The 20,930-nt window shown below is 28.7% G+C and overlaps 2 protein-coding genes across 2 annotated transcripts; one reads left to right on the forward strand and one right to left on the reverse strand.

Moving 5' to 3' along the window:
- Positions 1–2,513: 2,513 nt before the first annotated feature.
- LOC123305351 (neural Wiskott-Aldrich syndrome protein-like) lies at positions 2,514–8,613 on the forward strand. Its single transcript, XM_044887042.1, has 6 exons — positions 2,514–2,594; positions 4,696–4,862; positions 5,698–5,925; positions 5,990–6,083; positions 6,275–6,469; positions 7,066–8,613. Exons 2-6 carry the CDS (start codon positions 4,746–4,748, stop codon positions 7,998–8,000), a joined length of 1,569 nt encoding a protein of 522 aa, XP_044742977.1. The 5' UTR covers positions 2,514–2,594; positions 4,696–4,745; the 3' UTR covers positions 8,001–8,613.
- A 4,540-nt stretch (positions 8,614–13,153) lies between these two features.
- Positions 13,154–20,070, reverse strand: LOC123301769 (F-box/LRR-repeat protein fbxl-1). The gene is made up of 6 exons (XM_044884702.1): positions 19,834–20,070; positions 19,346–19,601; positions 17,513–17,635; positions 17,147–17,435; positions 14,816–14,989; positions 13,154–13,632 (listed from the first exon to the last, which is right to left on the reverse strand). Exons 1-6 carry the CDS (start codon positions 20,067–20,069, stop codon positions 13,154–13,156), a joined length of 1,557 nt encoding a protein of 518 aa, XP_044740637.1. The 5' UTR covers position 20,070.
- Positions 20,071–20,930: the final 860 nt, after the last annotated feature.

Here is a 20,930-nt window from a genome sequence, read left to right on the forward strand (position 1 = left end):
AATGAACGCTTTAAATTAGAAAGTTGTTCTTTATAAATACGTAAACATTTATTGTTTTTGTTTGAAACGTTTTTTTATAAACCAAATAGTTGATAATAGATAGTAATTGATAGCAAAAAACTAGCTTTTTGTGCGATTGTTTACCACTTTTATTGAATTTATTGGAGAAACAATTATACGAAATATCAATTTTAATACGAAACAAAAATTTTGAGTAAAACTTTTCAGTCCATTTTTGCCTAAACTGTACGCGTTGCGGAAAAATGTTTCGAACAAAAAATGTTACTTTTTTAATCAATAACAACTTTCAAACTTAAAGCGTAAGATGTGCGCCTATGCACCCAACATTTCAAATTAAAAAAGACCCTGTATACAAGGTCTATTTATAAATTATAATGAATTTTTCCATACAATCTTAGTTTTCCGAATGGTCCTGGTCTTATTGAGCCCCATTATCGAGATTATCATATTTTAAGGATTTGACGCCCCACATTCTTGCCGCGCCGGTTGTTGACAAGGCTGCGTTCGTCGCTCGAGGTCACAAACTTGGATTATTCATTATAGGACAACATCATAAACAAGTCTGCTGAAAAACAGAACTATCGGATTTGACATTAGCTCTGATGTATAAACTTACGTCGATAAATTTTGAAAGGCTATATCTCGGAAAGTATTGGATCCACAGAGTCCATTTTCGGCGCCTATTGTAGCAAATTTAGTCTAATTTAAAAACGTTCGGGAAAGATTTTATCAAGAAACTAGTCCTTTAGGGTTATAATCGCCAAATTCTAAAATTTTCACTGATTTTTCGAATTTTGGCAAAGTTGCGTTCGGCGCTCGAGGTCACAAACTTGGATTATTCATTGGAATAACATCATAAACAAGTCTGCAAATGATCAAAACTACCGGATTTGATACATACTGTAATGTATAAAGTTACTGTAATAATTGAATGTGTCTCGATTTCTTTGGCTAATACAAACCAAAATAGATAGATTCGAATAAATAGATTAGAATAAAGAGATTAAAATAAATAGATTAGAAAAAATAGATTCGATTATTGATGGTGAGTAACTGGTAGGATTTTGTTTAAACTAATTTTTATACCATGTATATGAAATATACCAAGGTATACTAAGTTTACTCCCAAGTTTGTAACGCTTAAAAATATTGATACTATGAAATAAATTTTGGTATAGGTGTTCATAAAATCACCTAATTAGTCCATTTCTGGTTGTCTGTTTGTCTATCTGTCGTCTGTCACAATTACTCAAAAACAAAAAGAGATATCAAGCTGAAATTTTTATAGCGTGCTTAGGACGTAAAAAGTGAGGTCAAGTTCGTAAATGAGCAACATAGATCAATTGGATTTTGGGTCCGTAGGACCCATCTTGTAAACCATTAGAGATAGAACAAAAGTTTAAATGTGAAAAATCTTTCTTATAAAAAAATAAACAACTTTTGTTTGAAAGATTTTTTCGTAAACATCACTGTTTACCCGTGAGAGTTAAAATTATACGCAAATTGTATTGTATGTATTATATGGGAATATCAGTTATATACGTGTGACATGTATATATGTATAATGTAATCAACATTATCTATACATGGTATTTCAATAATTAACTCAGTCAATTGTTTGTTTTCACTTGTTTTAAACAGTATTTATATTTTTTATATGTTGTAACGGTGTAAACAATGAATTAAAAATATTAAAAAAATACATGAATATTTAAAAAAAATTTCTTATAGATATTTAAGCATACCTCGATCCGAGGGGGTTCATTTCGGTCGCTAATCCTCTCAATTGTCAGCGGCAGTTCATCAATTTTCAAAAACAAGCAGGTAAAGACCCGTTTCTATTATTAATACAAATTCGAAAAATCAATAGTTTTCCCAAAGAACCCAAATAACCACCTTTTTTCAAAATTTTTCAAAAAACCCGCCAAAAAAGATCACTCCGGGGCAAATTTTTGTGTGCAACTTTTTAGAATTATTGTTTTTGATAACCATTGACTTTAGAGTTACATAAAATGTTAATGTTGATAACATAAAGAATTTTTGTATTATCTTACATCTCCCATGGTCACAAAGTGGGTACTTCAAAAAAGCTAATCTCATTTTTTGCCTAACAGGAGGACTGAACTATAAAAAAAATTTCCTTACAAAAAAATTAACAACTTTTGTTTGAAACATTTTTTCGTAAACATCATTGTTTTCCCGCGTGAAAGCAACTTAGGGCAAAACTTTGGTGCCCATAAGACTGGGCCAACTAGATCCAACTATACCTTAAAACCGTGTTAAATTTCAAATTACAATCCGTTTAATAAATCTTTAAAATTATTAATTTGTCTGATTTGTAATATTTTATAAACATTATTATATCAAAATATTATTATAACTGAGTGTCTCATATAATTAAAAATATAATATAATTATATTTTTTGATTTAACAGTTAAATTTTAAAATTCCCGCATTTTTGTATGTCATGTAAATATTCGTCATGCTGACGAAAATGTTATGATTAATCTATTTGTGAAAGTTTACACCAAAAAGAAAATTTTAAAAACATAGTTAAAGCCTTTAAAATATAGTAAGTACTATAATCAAATTTCAAAGTTTAATTATCATTGTCAAACATTTTTCAGAAATTTTTTGTGTACAATTTTTACAAGAAGTTATTTTTAAAGAAAATATGTACATTCTGACATTTACACTTCTATTAATTTAGAACATGCCTACTTTAATCAGGAAAATCTTCATAAAATGTTTAAAAACAATTGAAATTCTTATTAATATCAATTGTTTTTTGTGTTGTTAAAAACTTGTTAAGTTGTCTTCCTTACTTAACTTAATATACTTCCAAATCGAAACCCAAAAGGAACATTCGTTATTAATGTAAAAATATTTTCCTTTTATAGGCTTATTTAAAACACATTGCACATAACAAATATTTACTCAACTATTTGCGTACTGAATCATAAATACCAAATTTAGTATTTAAAACAACCAAAATATCTTATCAATCATTACTAAATATATCAATATACTTACACCTGAAATAATTGATAATATATTGTATAGGATGATCATTCAGTAAATAATACGAATACAAATCGAGGTCTAAAAATGTCTCGTCAAGACCTCAACGAAATATTAAGTAGACCTCAACTGAACCTAATACCCTAATTATAGCTTATAGTAGCCAAAAACTAAGTTATAAAATTAATTTTTTTGTTGAAAAAAGTTTAAACATTAGATTTATCACAGAATTATCAAAGTCTAAGAGTTTTTAGTTTGACTTGTAGGTTTTTATTAAGTATTTGCGATTAAAATAAATCCAAGTTTTAAATGAAATTAATATTATTGTACCATACCCAATAAACAAAAACGTATCTTTTTGAATTCAATAGTTTAGATATATTTAATTCAAATACATAAATCGAATTTATACATTTAATAAAATTTCGATTTCATAGGTATTTATTTTTGTAATAAGTAACGAAGATAAATAATTTAAATTGAAATCAGAGAAAAACAAACGCAGGAATTGTTTCTTTCAAAACTATTTTAGGTAATTAGCAATTAACATGCATACCCTAGCCATAAAACAGTCGAATAGCTCGTAGCTATAATGGAATTCCTCAAAATTTTTGTTGATATTTTCTCGATTTTTCTAAAAGGACCACCTGTTAAGAAAATGGCATAACAACAAAAATTGTGAATTTGTTTTTATCTAATTTAGATATCCTTTTCTAGAATAATATTGACTCAAAAAATACAAAAATCGGGACCCTTTAACAATTGGGCAAATTGTTTCTAAGATATTGAATACGAAGGGTAATATATCGAGGATTTTCTTCGATACTCCAGAAACTTTCCATTCAATCGAAAAGTCAACCAGATTCATGCCTATGAATTAATTATTTGGGGTAATTAGAATCACAATAAACATAAAAATCCAGCATATTTGACGATTAAACTAATATTTTTCGGTGATATTAAAAAAAAAAACTGTTCACCCAATCGTAAAATAACACAATTTTTGTATTTATTGAAATAAATGTCTCGATACTGAAAGTGTTTTTTTTATTTTTTGGTACAAAATTATCCTATATATATCAAATTTCATCAATTTTTTGAAAAAAAAAATATACTAATAATAATCTTTTTCTAGAATAATTTTAACCCAAAAAATCCCATATGACGATTGGACAAGAAGTTTTTGAGATATCTTCTGAAATCGTATTTTTTTGGGTCCAAATTCTAAAAAATTCTAAACCATATACACCAATTTTTTTCAAATTCCAAATTTTTTTAAAAATTTTCTCGATGTTTTATGTCTAACGAATCTATTTACGAAATCTTGCTTGATATTTAAAACTTGAATTCGTTTTCATTTCTTGAATAATCATTTGTTTGTATAAAAGTGAATAATTTGTTTCCACTGTATATAAAAATTTCAATAATATTCTTTAAAAAATCGATATACATATAGACGAAGATAATATAAGATAACAGGTGTCTGATAATTTATAAACTTAAAATAACTAAATTTAAAACTAAAAATTACACATTTAAAATGATACCGTCAAGCAGCATGATGTCCTTACAAGAGGATGTTAATAATTATTTTTATATACAAACATTAAAACGAAACCCAAACGTTAATAAAAACAAATATGCTTCCACAGGTAATTTATCGCATATTAAAAACAAGAAGCTTACTATATCACAACCAATAATGGTATCTGCACCACAAACTGCCAAAAAATCAAATCATATCGAAAATAAAGAATCAATATTGTTAACAAGAACGGAAAATGAATTGATTGTTAAATTATTGGGTGAAAAGTGCCAGGTAATTATTTCAATTATTATGTATATACGCCTCAAAAAAGCATACTTTATATTTGGCCACTAAGAAATTTAACAGCTACTTACTGTATGTTAATAATTACATTGTAAGCGTTAAACAGAGTGCTCGGTACATAAACCATATAAACTAAGTGATCTCTAGGCAGTTAGCATCCTTGTTTATTTTTCTCAAAGAGGAAATTAATCTGCTACGTCTCTAGAGGTAATTCAGTTTATTTATTATTTATGTTTTGTACACTAGCTTGTATACAATTTTAAACGTCAAAGCCTTTCGCTTATACAATTGATGTTTATTTATGATGCAATGGCATAAACTATAAAGACAAATAACTTGCCGAGTAATCTTAATTAAAGAGAATTGAAAAGAATACAATCGCACAAAGATTTGACTCAGGACCTCTTGGATTCATACCAAGTTCCTTATCCAGTTTTACTATACAAGCTCTAGACACAGAGTGTAATTTTTTCAACTGGTCGAATTTTTATTTTTGTTTATTTGTTTGTCAATATTAACTCATTTAGTTATTATTTATGTTTTGTTCACTAGCTTAGAGTCCAAAAGGTCCAAGTTCGAGTTCTGATGCAAGTGTATTTTTTTCAATTCTCTTTAATTAATAATTCAGTTTGTTTACCGAGCGCTCATTTCTGAACAATGTACCCATTTCTGTATGTTATTTCATATGTCCAAAGAAATTCATATACAGAGTGTGTTCAAAGAAATGCATCTGCACAGTAAAATAGAGGATACAATTTTAAGAAAAAAGCAAAGTTATAGAAAATAAAATTAGATACAATTTATCTTTTTACGATTTTTTCAGACCTTAGCAACAGCAATAATTCAGTTATTTGTAACATCTCCACCAGATCATTCATCATGGATAAAACATGAATCAGGTGTATTATGTTTTGTTAAAGATAATGGTAAAAGATCCTATTTTTTTCGAATATATTGTCCAATTCGTAAGCGATTGGTATGGCAGCAAGAATTGTACAATAATATTGAATATAAATCACCTGCAAAATATCTGCATACATTTGAAGCAGAGGTGATTTGAACAAATAATATTTATTAATAAAATTAAATTTAAATTAATTTGGAATTTATTTTAGGATGGGATGGCTGCATTTAATTTTGCAAATGAAGATGAGGCCTCGTTTTATCGACAAACTGTTTTAGAAAGAGTAGCATCACGCCAAAGAAAAGGTACCATTTTTTTCATAAGAATATAAGAGTGTAGAAAACATTAACTTGATTTCAATTTCGTTTATAAATTTTTCCATTGTTGAAATAAACTAGTAATGTGGAGGGGAGGGGGTCCTACTTAAGTAAAAGGCTAACATTTTTTATTAGAATGTATACTGACATTTTAAATCTATTGGCATTTGTATTTTTAGAAAAACGCATGCGCAATTCAATACAAAGTCAACGAGCCGCAACTGCGTCGAGTATGCAACAAAGCCGAAGTCATACAACATTAGGACCAACAGGAACATGGGGTGGCGTATCAAATGTTTCAAATGGATCATCACTATATCCTCATTCAAATGGGGGACCAGTTGTGCCTCAACATCAACGAAGCAATAGTGCAGGTTCGGATAATTTTGATTTGTTAAAATATCCTCTGCATTAAAGCATTCAGCTAATTTTTGCAAATGTTTGAGGCGAGTGTAATTAGCAATAACACTATCTAATAATAAAACTACTCGCAAAATTACTAAACATGTTGTCCAAACAGGTTTTATGCAGTTACTAAATACTTGCACAAGTTTCACTAATCACTAAACAAACTGAAATAAATACATCAATATTTTTAGCTTTAATAGAGAGAACCCATTTTCTTTTCTTTTTAATACCTTAGTTGTTAGAGGTAAGGATATTAGTAGTTTAAGGTAACGCCACTGTAGAATTATTAAGCAATTTTGAACATTGTACAAATAGAATAATAAAAACAAGGAAAAAATCTCTAAATGTCACTAAGTTTACAAAAAGCATCTATTTTACATTCTAAGAAAAGTCCCACTTTTTTTAGTTTAACTACTACAGAGTCTGTCATCTTTACCATCCACATTTAGTACTTAAATCTACCATCCGCATTTAGTACTTAAATGCAGAGAGCAATTTCAGAATACTTGGAGAACTTTTAAATTATTTTACAAATTTCAAAACTAACATTATTTATTTGTAGGTGGTCAATTAAAAGTCGTCGATAAAATCAGTTTAAGTAAAAAACGTACACGAAATTTAACGACAAGAGATATTAGTGCACCAAGTGATTTTAAACATGTCTCACATGTGGGCTGGGATGCCACCAAAGGATTTGAGATTGATACAAATGATGAAAATCTAAAAAAATTCTTTGATGAAGCTGGAGTGTCAGAAAAACAACTTGCAGACAAAGATACAGCCAAGTTTATTTATGAATTTCTTGAATTGAATGGCGGTATCGAAGCGGTAAAGGAAGATATGCAAAAGAATCAAGCACCACGAAGTGCTCAACCGCCACCAGTTCCCGCTCGTATTTTACCTCAACAGCGAACTGCTCCACCTCCTCCAACAAGAGTGCCACGAGCTGTCCCAAGTATACCAACGAAACCTCCACCTCCTATTACTTCTTCATCAGTGGCTGTTCCACCAAATGTACCGCCCCCACCTCCTCCGTTACCTAGTGTATCTGTTGCTACACCACCACCACCCCCTCCTCCACCACCACCGCCACCCGCACCAATTGAAGATTTGACTACTAGATCAACCGCCTCAATTCCATCGTCTCAAACTGATTCACGATCAACTCAATCAGATTCTCGATCAACTCAACCAGATCAAAGATCAGCATTATTAGAAAGTATTAGAAGCGGACCAAAATTGAAACATGTTGAAGTTGATAAAACGAAATCCGCGCCTACAAATTCTGGTGATTCGCGAAATGATTTACTGAGTGAAATTCGACAAGGTGTTGAATTGAAGTCGGTAACTGTAAATGCACAAAAACCAGCATCTTCAAATCCAGAAAAAGGATTAGCTGGTGCATTAGCACGAGCATTAGCAGAACGATCACGTGCTATTCATTCAGATTCTGATACTAGTGATACATCCAGCGATGAAGAAGAATGGGAGGATTAATTGAAATTATTTTGAGTTAGTCATTTATTAATTGTAATCTAGAAATATAAATAATTTTATTTACTTCTATTCAAAGGCGAAATTTCGTTTAGCGGTTGGATCATACGATATATCTTTACCATAACTTCTTGCGAGCTCTTCACAATTTCCGTAACTCTTAAAAAAGAAGTTATTAGACTCAGCATAATTACGTTACACGGAAACCTAGTCTATTAAAAATTTATGACGAAATTTTCAATTGCAATTTAAAATTTCATTTCAAAATGTAGTTGAAGAAAGTAAAATCTCCAAGATTCAATCGCTTAAGAAACACCCCTTTTTTTGTTTGTGGGGTAGAATAATTATTTTTTTTATTAACAATATTAAATAGATGGTTAACAGAGATAGTTTATTTCCGTATAAAATTTCGGCCAGATCCCATTTATTAAACCTCTAGAATCCAAATGGTGGTAAAAATTGGTGCACGGAACTAAATATAAAAAATTCCCTTCATTGTTCATGGCCATATCGCCCATTGCCAGACTTTTAAAGTGTGGAATGTAGTAAACTTCTAATCTACCTCACTATTTAACAATTTTCAGTCAATCCAAAAAATATAAGAACGATTAATCGCACAGAAATTTTTATAAACATTTTATTTATATTCATTTATTTAATAACAATTTTAATCATATTTTATGTTTTTCATTAAAATTATTCCATTATGTGGGTACGAATTCCCCAAATTAATTAATTGAAAAGTATTAACTCATTCATATTTTTTATAGTTAAACATTAAAGACGTGTTTCGGCATAGTAAAAATCCTGTTTCGCGTAGAAATTAGTAATTACAGACGTATTTCCGATAAAAAATTAAATTCGCGACAACATGCAGACAATGCATTATTAAATTACTTTGAATTATTCATTTGTCTTGAAGTTTGATTTTGAGTGAAAATAGCAATGATTAATTAATGTTACTCTAAAATTTTAGGATATTCAATATCTTTGTGTTTATGTGTGCATTTTAAATAAATTTATTGTATTTCCTATTTCCAGAACAAACTTTCGTTGTAAATCTAACAAAAACCTCATAATTGCCGAACAAACCCTGTTTATTCAGAGTTTAAAATAAAACACGAATGCGCATCAATCCTCTATAAACACCATTGATCAAACTCTAGTATATTTAAGTAATCTGAATCTTTAGAATTTGTTTGATAATATTTTGTTTGCTACTTAAAGAAACTTAATTTTCAATACTTATACTTTTAATTGAGAACTGATCATTTTGATCGGTTGGAACAACATCTGATAGTCACTGAAGTCACATTTCACACTCATTTAATGTTTCTTACTGTTAAATGCTTTCTATTGAAACGGGATTTTTCTCGAGAAATGTCTTCAAACTGAACTTCTTAAAGCATTATTTTGTTGTATAAAAAGGAAAGAAGAGAGACTGACAGGGACTTTACACTTACTCAACTGATATACCAATTTTAAGCTGTGGAGATGTGCAAAGCTTTTAAAACCCGCGAAAAACATGGTTTTATGGTATAATGGCTGTAGAGATATAGCCAATAAAATGTCGAAAAAGCAATTTTTCTCCTGGGAATCTCTTCTAAGTTACTAGATTAGGCCCCCGCATCTATGACATCGATCCGCCTAGTAACCAATTCTCCCCTAGTGTTATAAACTTGCGAGCGAAATTAGGTCGTATCAGGGTCGAAGGGCTTCTTGATACACACTTCCACTTGATCCTTCTTTAGGATTGTATCTATCGTACGCGTTTCGATAATACTGTGTTTGCATTGAAACAACGTAGATAATATGCCACTATATCGCAAACCGACAAACTTTTAGACGTAGTAGAAGACATCCAAATAAACGTTTTAGACCTACAAATAGGAAAATTCATTTTCTTTGAGATAGAGTATATTAAAATTTATTTAAAAAAATCATTTATTTTTCTTTTTATATAATAGGAAAAGATGTTGTACCTTGGGAACAATGATCTATGTTTAGAGGCCTAAAATGTATTTTGTCTCCTACCACCTATAAAAGTTTCTCTGCAAATTTATGAAAAGCACTGTATATCCTTAATTTTAATTAATTATACCCAATAATTAAATGCCTTAATGACTTTTTATCGTAAAATGAATTAGACGACCGATATAGTGACCAAATAATCGTTACTTCTTTTTGCGTGGAGTCATTACATACATTGATCCTTTTCAATTTTTATGTAAAAAGTAGTGGGAAGATAAAGTTTTAAGTCAACGTCTGTTATTTGTTGAACTATTTTTGTATAATTTTAAGGGATAATATATTGTTTTGAGATCTTGAGAACTAGCTGAACATAAATAAATTTACTAATAAAAGAAAAATTAATAATTAGCATATAATTTAAAATGATATGTAATTTAATTGTTTATTCTATAAAATTGTTACAAAAAAATTTTTCTGTGTTTTCTTTACTTTACTAAATTTTTCTAAGTTTTTTATCATTCATTAAATTTTTCTCCCTTCGGCAATGTATTTGATTGTCTATCATTCGCTTACAAGAACGATTTTCTTTGTAGATGCTTAGCATTTATAGCCTAAAACGATTTTTTTTTTAAATGTGATTTTTCTAACACCTTCAAGTGGTTGGGTACAAAATTGTTTTGGATGATAATTCGTATTTTCCATCTTTGTTTAAATATCTTATATATTTAAATATACCATGTGTGTTTGAACCATCTAGGCATATACATATCTGTAGTATGACAGAATATATCCGTTTAGTAATGCATCTAAGCGAGAGGTATTATATACATGTATTGAACATTAGTTCACATCGAGACTTCAAACAATCCTCTTATGTCGTCTACGTCGTAGTCTTGCTCTAATGATATCTGAAAAGTTTCCTAATCCAAAAACCTTAAATGAACTGCTGTTTCTAGCCCATATAATTTCTAAATTAATTTAATTAAAAAAATTTCTTTTTTTAATAAAAAAACTAAAAAAAATTTCAAAAAATTTATTCACAAACCTCAATATTTATAAGCAAATTTTACAAGAATTGGAATGTAAACATATACTCATTCTTTCAACTCAGGAACTATGTCAATATAGTAGAATGTTTCTTTAAACTTTCTTCTTGTTAACGAAAGATTACGAAAAATACAAAATCGTAACATAAAACAAATAAGAGGACTATAAAAAAAGACATGTAAATTTGATATTCCCATAAAAATATATACAAGCGAAATAAGTATGCATTATAGATTCCACAATATTTTTTTATCCGGAAATTGAAAGATTCGTGGTTGATTCCGCCGTAAGAAGTAGTTACAATAATAAACTACGTTTTCTTAGTATAAAGCTTAAATTATGGATGTATGAGGTACTAAATATCTGAAAAGTGTTTCCTCGGCAAACCAAATCTTCTTTTATATCAACTAACACTTTAAAAAATTAAAATTCAGATAGCAAAACATTAAATCTTTATTTTTAAAATTATCTGGTTTTAAATTATGTGATTATAATATTCCAGTCTAATACAAATTTTATTAATAAAAGCCAGTTCTTTTTACATGTATTTTTTTCAAGACTTAAACATATTGTCCGTTAATTAGAATATTAAAAAATTGAAAATGAGTTTTATGAACAATTTGCAATATATAGAATGCCACTTGAAAAGAGTGTACAACGCTTTACCATGTATAGTTTACTTCAAAATAAGTCGATTTAGCCAAACGTACCTTAGTACAAAGTTGCTACGTTTGGTACTTGGAAACCAATGCTCAAATTTTGTATTAAAACTGCTTCCAATGATTAAAATTGTAAATTTCGAACAATCCATTTGAGTAAATCAAATCCTTCCAAGTACCTTTTTTAGTAAACTTGATTTCAATTTCATACTAACAATTCTTTATCTCCATTAGCGTAGACATTTGGGGGGTTAGTGTTTGGTAAAACAGTGCTTTCAAAGTATTATATTTCGAATATTAAAAGAAAAAACTTGTTCTATATTTGAACTTTAAGGCCGTCTAACTCCAAAGTCCCAAACGAAACAACTTTGTACTAAGGTAACTTTCGCTAAATTGACTTATTTTGAAGTGTACTATACGTGGTAGAGCGTTGTACACGCTTTTCAGGGGCACTTTCTTGGATAATGTACAGAAGAATCCATGTCCACATATCTAAAACTCGCTTTAGAAAAGTGATATGTATATGCTTTAGAAAAGAGATATACATATGACTGAAATTATTATTAATTAGCACTCATAATTGCTTTAGCTGGTTATTTAACACTCACTATTTTGTTGTTAGTTTTATTTAGTTGAATTATGTTGGCTTGAGTTTATAAAATGTCCTAATGACAAAATATCGAATACACAAATATGAAACTATTAAATATTAGACGCAAAAATATCTAGTGACATTAGATATTTTGTAAATTCAATCTAATATAATATAATCCAACTAAGTAAAATTGATTTTGAGGCAATTACGACAAAATAATTAGTACTAATCAGTTTGATAAATAATCAATTATTTATATATATCATCCTTAAGTCCTTTTGATACAAGATATCAATAAAAGTGAACCATTGGCAGTTCAATCCAACTAATAAATTAAATTGACTTTCGTGGAAACTAACGATAAAATAGTGAATGCCAATCAGTTTGATAAATAATTAATCAGTCGCTTGCAAATATTACTGGATATAACCAAAAAATTAAACTTTTCCATTCATTCATAACAAATTTTAGCACCAATTTACGAGCCAAGAACTTTCGAAAATGAACTTTCAATACATAATAATATGTAAGAAAAATTTTACAGGCTACGAAAAGTTAGTTGACGCCTAAATTAGTATAAACACGCATTTTTTATTTCTTTCGATCGTTCACTTGCCGAAAAATAAAACTTTACATAATAATACCACGTAACTTATGTTAGTAACTTTGTCCTTAAAGTTAGATTATACGCCATTCTTCAAATTTTTAGTTTCAAAACGATTCAAAAATTTTGAAGTTTTTTATTTCAATTATGATCAAGTATTCCAGCATATGACCGTAATTAATAGTGCCCAGATTGCACACGAAATTCATTTGTCGAACATAATCATTATTTAAAAATAATGAAAAGCAACAGTAAAATTAAAAACGCAAGTCGTCTTAAATTAAATTTCAAAATCACATTTCAATTCACAGCATGGTCGTAACGCTTGGAACTTTAAACATCCACTATGTGTCACACCCGTACCTCGCACGTCAATAAATGAAATTGTTTGTGATGCATTCGTTAAATAAATTAAACCTTTATTGGTAATATTTTGACAGCCACGAAACGAAACACGTTCTAAATGTACACATTCTGAACGTGGATTGAACAATGCATGAACCGTTCGATCATCAACCGATGAGACATTAGGTGCAGCTCCTAATCCCACCAGCACTGTATTATCATAAAAATTTGCATCAAAATCAATATTCATATGTTCGTTTTGTCCGTTATTTACACGACGTGTGAGTTGTTTTAAATCGTTGAGGAAAGTCTTATCTAGATATGGTGCATTGTCATCGGCATGTTCTTCTACAGTTTTACCATACTTTTTTGTTACATTCATACAAATGATTCGGCATGCATCACCAATTGTAGCTGGCGGCGTTGAACAAGATGGTTGTGGATTGATTGATTGAATAAATTCATTTAAACCATGCCTAAAAAAAGTAAAAATTCAATGAGATCTTTGTACCGAAATAATATTCAGCCATCTATGTGGTTTAAGAGCGAATCGAAAAAAATCACTCATAACCGCTCATTTGAAGGGTCGAAACAGTACTTAAATTTCCCTGAACTTATTAAAATTTGCAGATATTTTAATTCAAACTTGATAAAACTTCAATTTATTATTAGTCCTTAATTGCGAAAAGGATTAATCAAAAATATGATCGTTATATAAAAAGAGGGGTGTTATAAGTTTGATCGCTATGTATGCCTGTGGCATCGTAACTCCTAAACGGGTGAACGATTTTTAATTTTTTTGTACGGAAGATAATTTACTGGAAAATGTTCTTAGCTATGTTTCAAGAAAATCGATTCAGTTTGGAGAGAGCTACAAGGAAAAAAACCTCATTTGTCGGATTTTTTAAAATTTTGTAAATTTCACTTGTTTCTTATTATCCTTAAAAATTGAAATTTATATTATGATGTAATTATTACAGGAAAATAAATCATACAATTTTCGTCGAATTAACCACCTTTTTTCGGAGTTTATAGTATACCTTTAGATTATATAAAAAGCACTTGTAGGTTGCCTCTGTAAGTTTTATTAAAGGTACAAATATAATTTTAAAAGTGAGCTTTAGGTAATGGGATAAATATTAGTGAGAATTACATCTTAGTCAGCGAGTTCCACTCTAAACCAGCGTAGCTCAGTACGTAAATGGATTTCTCTTATATCTACCTCCCCTTCAAAAGAGCTTTCATGTTAACATTAAATGGTATTTAGTTCGAACAGCTATTCTGCTTTCTTCTTAGTAGTCGAAATTTTACCTGATGGATGATGATGACACTGGCGATGATGAGATTAATTTAATGGTGTCCTCATCATCAAACGAATTAATAACAACATTATCACATTTGTCTGATGATTGAATTCGTTTTTGTATTTTAAAATCATATTTATTTAATGTACTATGAATGGCCACTGTAGAAGATGTCAAAGATGTATCGTTATTATCATTATCATTATCGTTATTAAAATTTACTTCTAAATTGACTAGTTTTTGTAAATATTCGAAAGAAGAAAATAAACGATAGAAGTTTATTTTTGAAATACTTTTACTTAAATCTTGCATTAGAGTATTAAAATTTGTTTTCAATATTCTTGATTTTGGTGTATTCATATTTTCTAAATGTTGTTCAATTTCTGTTATCATATTTGACAAACGATCCAATGCCGTTTTAAAAAATTCGGTTTGTAATACTTTTGAATTATCTTCTTTTAAAATTGCTGAAATATTTCAAACAGACAATTATTATCAAGTTTATAAATTTTGAATTCATAGAAATTGTTTCACAATTTTGCAATTTGTAGGGTTTTTAGTGACGATAAAAGTTGCGGAATAAATTTTTTGCCTATATGAATGCAAAAATATACTCCCGGTCTAATTCGCGATTTTTTTAATCAAATGGCGAAAAAACCCAACTAATTTGTAAAGAAATACTATAGTTTTTTACTTTTTAGATATAAGCACTTCTACCGTTTTTAAACGAAGTTTACTTGGGCAGAATTTTTGGTTGCGGCAGCCATTGAAACAGTGACTTTTTACGATTAATCAGCAGATATTTTCCAAAATGTGTTTGCATTCAAAAGACAAACTTTTTATGAAACAACAAATTTCATTGAATACATTTTATGACAAAGGGTCCTCCTCTGCAATGTTTGTAGTTATTAAAGACGCGTAGGAAAACAGACAAACATCTCTATTCGTAGATTGAATCGTCACCAAAATTCAAAAGATTGTCAAGCTTCCGCATAACAAATTTTACCTCTACAAAAATTTTCATAACCGGAGACTTCTCTTTTAAAGGGTTCGAAAATTTTAAGTTGCGTCACAATTAGTCAATTTTAAGCTTGTAGCGAAATTAAAAATTATTTAGGTCTCTTAAGAGAAGTTTGTGGCTATGAAAATTATTGTAGAAGAATAATTTGTTAGGTGCGACATTTACAACAGACGCTCCAATTTATGTCCTTATCAAAATGAATTTTTAAACTAAAGCCTGGCGTAGAATAGAAAATTATAATCTATTTATGCGTAGAATAGAAAATTTATTTCAAAAATATTTAAGAATTGAAAATAAAATAAATAGATTTAAAAATCCCCTTGAAGTCGTTATTGACAAGAGATAGAAAACAGATTAAATTAGAAAATTTTTCCTTCTGATTAAGGTAATCCTCGTAACTTGCGGTAGCACCGTAGAAAAATAACATGTAAATTTATATTTACGATAAAATTTAAAAATTTTGTTCAATTATGAAGCTAATAATTATTATCCTGTAAAAGTTTTAGGTACTGCTTTCGGACGAATTTTTAGGAAACATCGATTTATATTATCCAAATTGTTTAAAGTTTTGTTTTTTTATAATATTATTAATTTTTATGAGAAAAGATCTCCTTAAGCAATCATCATTTTTTCAAAACCTTTTTTTAAGAATTAAATAGTTACGACAGATTTTCAATGAAATAGACTCATAAAAATAAAAACGCGACACTTTTTGTTTTGTTAAAAATACACAATATTTGCGGGTACGTTAACAAAAGTTAAAAGTTTTGTCATGGTAATTGGAAATTCAAGTTATTTTGTAAAAAAAATAGTTCAATGTTTAAACTAAAGCAACAAAATTTGATGTGCGTTTCAATCACGGCCTCCAATCTCATGTGCGTTTCATAACCGTATGATTTTTAATTCTCGAGACTTGAGCATATTTGTAAGCGGAAATCGTATAATATTCAATTCTATTTTACTCGATTCTTGTCAAAAATACGACACATTTTGTAAGGATCCTTTTTAGGGAATTTTACATTCTATAAATTAGTTGACTATAATTTTGAAAATCATCTTTTACAAAATCGCCCATAGCTTAACAAATTGAAGGGGAAAGATAGAACTTTCTAACGATCATAACAGCTTTCATAAAAGGGGCGTGACACGTGCCGTGAGTCAGGACAAACCTTGAACTTTTTTTTTCTTTTGCAAACAGATCAATGATAAAAAAGTTATTTTTCTGAAAATATCGTGTATTTTTAACGAACAAAAAAATGTCGCGTTTTTATTTTTGCAGAATATATGTTATTAGTCCAGAGGCGATAAAAAGTTTCCAACAAACTTTGCAAGTTTTTTATAAATATCAGCAGTCTTAGTTGAGCTTCCCTGTATCTCTTACTTATATCGAAAATTGAATAATTTTTGGAAATTGAAATATTTGCAATCATTTTTATTTAATCTATAAGGTACAACTTTCTAAATTAAAGCCCTGAAGTTCAAAATCAAATTCAAGGTAGATGAAAATTGTTTGTTTAAAAAATGTTTCTATAGTTTAGTTCAAAATTGTTCAATTTAAAATGGTACATTTTGTAGAAACTGAATAAAAAAATAATAAAATTACCTCTTGTATTTCGATTATTTTGACTGTCCACAGGAACATGTTCTAAATATAATGCTTTCAATGTTTTTGTTGCATTAAAACATGATACTTCGCTATCACTAACGTATGTTCGTCGTAAATCAACCAATTCTAAACTCTTAAAACCGTAACGCGTTGATAAACTTAAGTAAGGCATAAAATTATTTAACTGTATACATCCATCTAAATATAAAAATTTTAATTTTGGTAATTTTGAAATGGCCATTATACTATGTGATGAAAACCAAAGACAATTTGTTAAAATTAATGTCTGAAAAATTAAAAAAAATATTAGTCATTACCGATGGCATTTGTGTTAATATATATACAAAAAAAAAATATAGTTACCTCTAAATTTGTAAAATAGGAATCAATACCAGCGAAAAATCGTTGAAAATATGAATCATTTAATAAGGAACAATTGGCTAACGATAATTCTTTTAACGTTGAAGGAAATACTGATACGAACATCTAAAAACCAAATGCATTTACTAGTAATATTTTGGTGCTAAATCAGAGACTCGAAAAATACTGTTTAGGATTAAGATAAAGTTAATGGACCCCGCATTAATCTGGGTTTCAATCAAAAGTCTCAATAATCACGACGGTCAAAATGCAAATGTTTTTTAATTATGAGAACTAGAATATCAGTAATCACAGTGTAAAAGCAAACGCGTTTATTAAAAAAATTTTGAGAGTGTGTGCGTGTAAAAAACACTCATTCTCCACACTTTTTTAACTTTTTTTTAAAAAACGCACATACCTTTACACGGTAATTATTGACATTCAAAAACGAAAATTATTACAACTCAAAAACGTTTGCATTTGGATCATGTTGTTTATTATAACATTTCATCAGGATGCCAAACTCTACAAAATATCGCAATATGAACAAATTTGACCGAGACCTAATTCCCAATATTACATTTCAAGGTTACATTACAGGTGGTTCCATACTTTCATACGAATTACAGAAAAGGGAAGGTTGTGCTCAACTAACTGGTATTAACTCGACCCAATTAAGTTTTTGAATTAAGATCCATAATGTCACAAATATCAACGATAATCATCGCTAAAACAGTGTGCTATATTTGATTTAAGATCAAATAAAAGTTTTTTTTTTTGTTATTATATATTTTAAAGGATGTAGGAGTGGGGTAGTGGGGGGCACAAATTTAATAAAAATATTTTTTCAATTTTGATGGTGAATTGCTGCACCTTGACGCTGCGCTGTAAGAGGAAAAGTAAAAATAAAATTTTTCGATAGCTGGCGTAATTTTCAAAAAATCGAAAATTAAAAATTTTTTTTAAATATTCAGTTTTCGATATTTCGATAATCAACACAGATATCGAAAATTTTTATTCTTATTTTTCGTCTAGATTCATGAATTTATAACAAAATTCATCATCAAATGAATTAGAAAAGGAATTGTAATCTGGGTAAAAACAAAATCTGGCTACGATTTATATGCTATGGCTATCAATGACGTAGCTCGCCTTGGAGCGGTCCTGTATCAAAATTAGTTGGAGGGTCCAAATGAAGGGTAAAGATTTCTCACAAAATGCTTGCATTAAATTAAAATAAATGTTTATTGATTATAAGTTATGATTTTGGAAAACTGGGTGCAAGGCTATTGAATTTTATCAGCAATAATTCCATGACTTCCTTAATGGAATGAATTTTTTGGATTTTAGATTTTAAGCATGTTTTCAGAGCAATTAATTGTTCATAACATTATGCTAATATTTGCATATCATTGATACGGCTGTAGGTATGCCCCTAATAACCATACTACCTATAGTAATACATCTACTCGCTTCAAAATATATCTTTTACTGCCCCTATATCACATGAAAAATAATTTCTGGAATTACTGAATCATTCCTTTCATATTAACATAGAAAGATTTTTATGACTCAACAAAATGTAGACTAGGTGAAATCGTGGAAAAACTCTCTTTCTTTCGAATATATAGGGTCTAGGGTCTTTCAAACCTTATTTCAAGTATGGGAGAGAGAAAAAGTGGAAAAAAGCAAATACTGACCTCGCAATCTTAATTTAGAATAACTCAGATTAAGGAAAAATGATTTTTCTACTTACAAAATTGAATATGAATGTCAAGTCGAGCTATATCACGCTGTATAATCGTTAAATGATAAAAAATGAGAAATTATACTTACATAAACTGAATCAAGCATTTGGTTCTCCAAATGTAATGCACGTAAATTTGGACATTTAATCTTAATTTGATATAAATTGTCAAACGTTAATATTCTATTAAGTGAATCTGTACCAATTATGTGAAATTCTTCAGTGTGAGGACCAGCAAAATTCATGTATTGTCTGAATATATCGTCAGTTAAATTTATATCACGAATGTTTATTATTTTCCATAATGATTTTTCGTAGCATAGATCAAAAAATCGCTCACAAGTTCTACAAATAAGTCATTGTATTTGTTAAATTATTAAGTTCACAAATCTTGTAGAAAAAGGATATCTCACAAATCTTATCAAAAACTGACTTAAATTCTATATAAGCTATACCATACGATTTACATGTACATTATTATCTTGAGGGCTAAATTTATAATATCCTTTTATATCACATATAGAAATTTTTACTATTTACAAGTATCAAAAATGGAAAATGAAAACTTTTAACTTACAAACATAAATCCATTAAATCAACAGTATCTAAATAACTAAATATTGATATTAATAATTCATTTGGTAAGTTACATAAGTTTGTCTCAATAATTTGTTGATCATTTTCAATTATGGGTTGAAATATTCGTTTACGTTTAGCATCAATATGATCTTCATCATTGTCATTTACATTACGTTTTAGATGTTTCATTGAAGATGTTTCACCATTTTTTGTATTTTTCTCAATATCCTCCATTATTTTGTACTTTTTTAATATTGTTAAGCTATTTATTATTATTTATAAATTTGTTAATGAAACACATTACTTGTTTTAAAACATACTGAAGTTTACCAGATTATAATAATATTTATATTTTAATTCATTATTATTTAAGTCATAACCATAGATTATAGAAAATTTATATTTATTTTTTATAGTTGAACTTATCTATCAACTTTTCGTTGTTTTTCATAAATACATAAAAAGCGGTAAATATGATTTTTTAACTGGATAATATTACGGATAGTATAAACTTAGAACATGGATAATAACATAACATTATGTGGCAAAGGATTGTTAAAAATAAATATAACAAGTGAAAAAAAAAAAACAACTGACTGAGTTATTTGTTGAAATACCATGTAAAGACAGTGTTAATTACGCAATCGTTTCTTTTTTTACGTCATCTAAGTAAAGAAAGATAGCCAAACATATATACATACATGTCACACACACTTAACTGATATTCCCATATAATACTATATAATTTGTCCCTAATTTGCGCTCTCAAGTGATATTTCAAAGAAAAGTTTGTTTATTTTTTTAATAAGGAACATTTTTTACATTTAAATTTTCTATCCCAAACGGTTTACATCATGGGCCCTACGTACCTAAAACCTAAATGACCTATGTGGCTATGTGAGGTATCGTGTTGACAGGCAGACCTATACCAAAATTTTGTTCTTAGCGTCGATATTTTTAAGCGTTAAAAACTTGGGACTAGACTTAGTATACCTTGATATATTTCATATACATGGTATAATTATCCATATTTGAATAAGTAGATGATAGTAGGTACGTATACAATGTAGTTGAGTATTTTGGTCTTTTTAAAGT

This window comes from Chrysoperla carnea, chromosome 1 (genome assembly GCF_905475395.1).
Source record: "Chrysoperla carnea chromosome 1, inChrCarn1.1, whole genome shotgun sequence".
Classification (NCBI taxonomy): Eukaryota; Metazoa; Arthropoda; class Insecta; order Neuroptera; family Chrysopidae; genus Chrysoperla; species Chrysoperla carnea.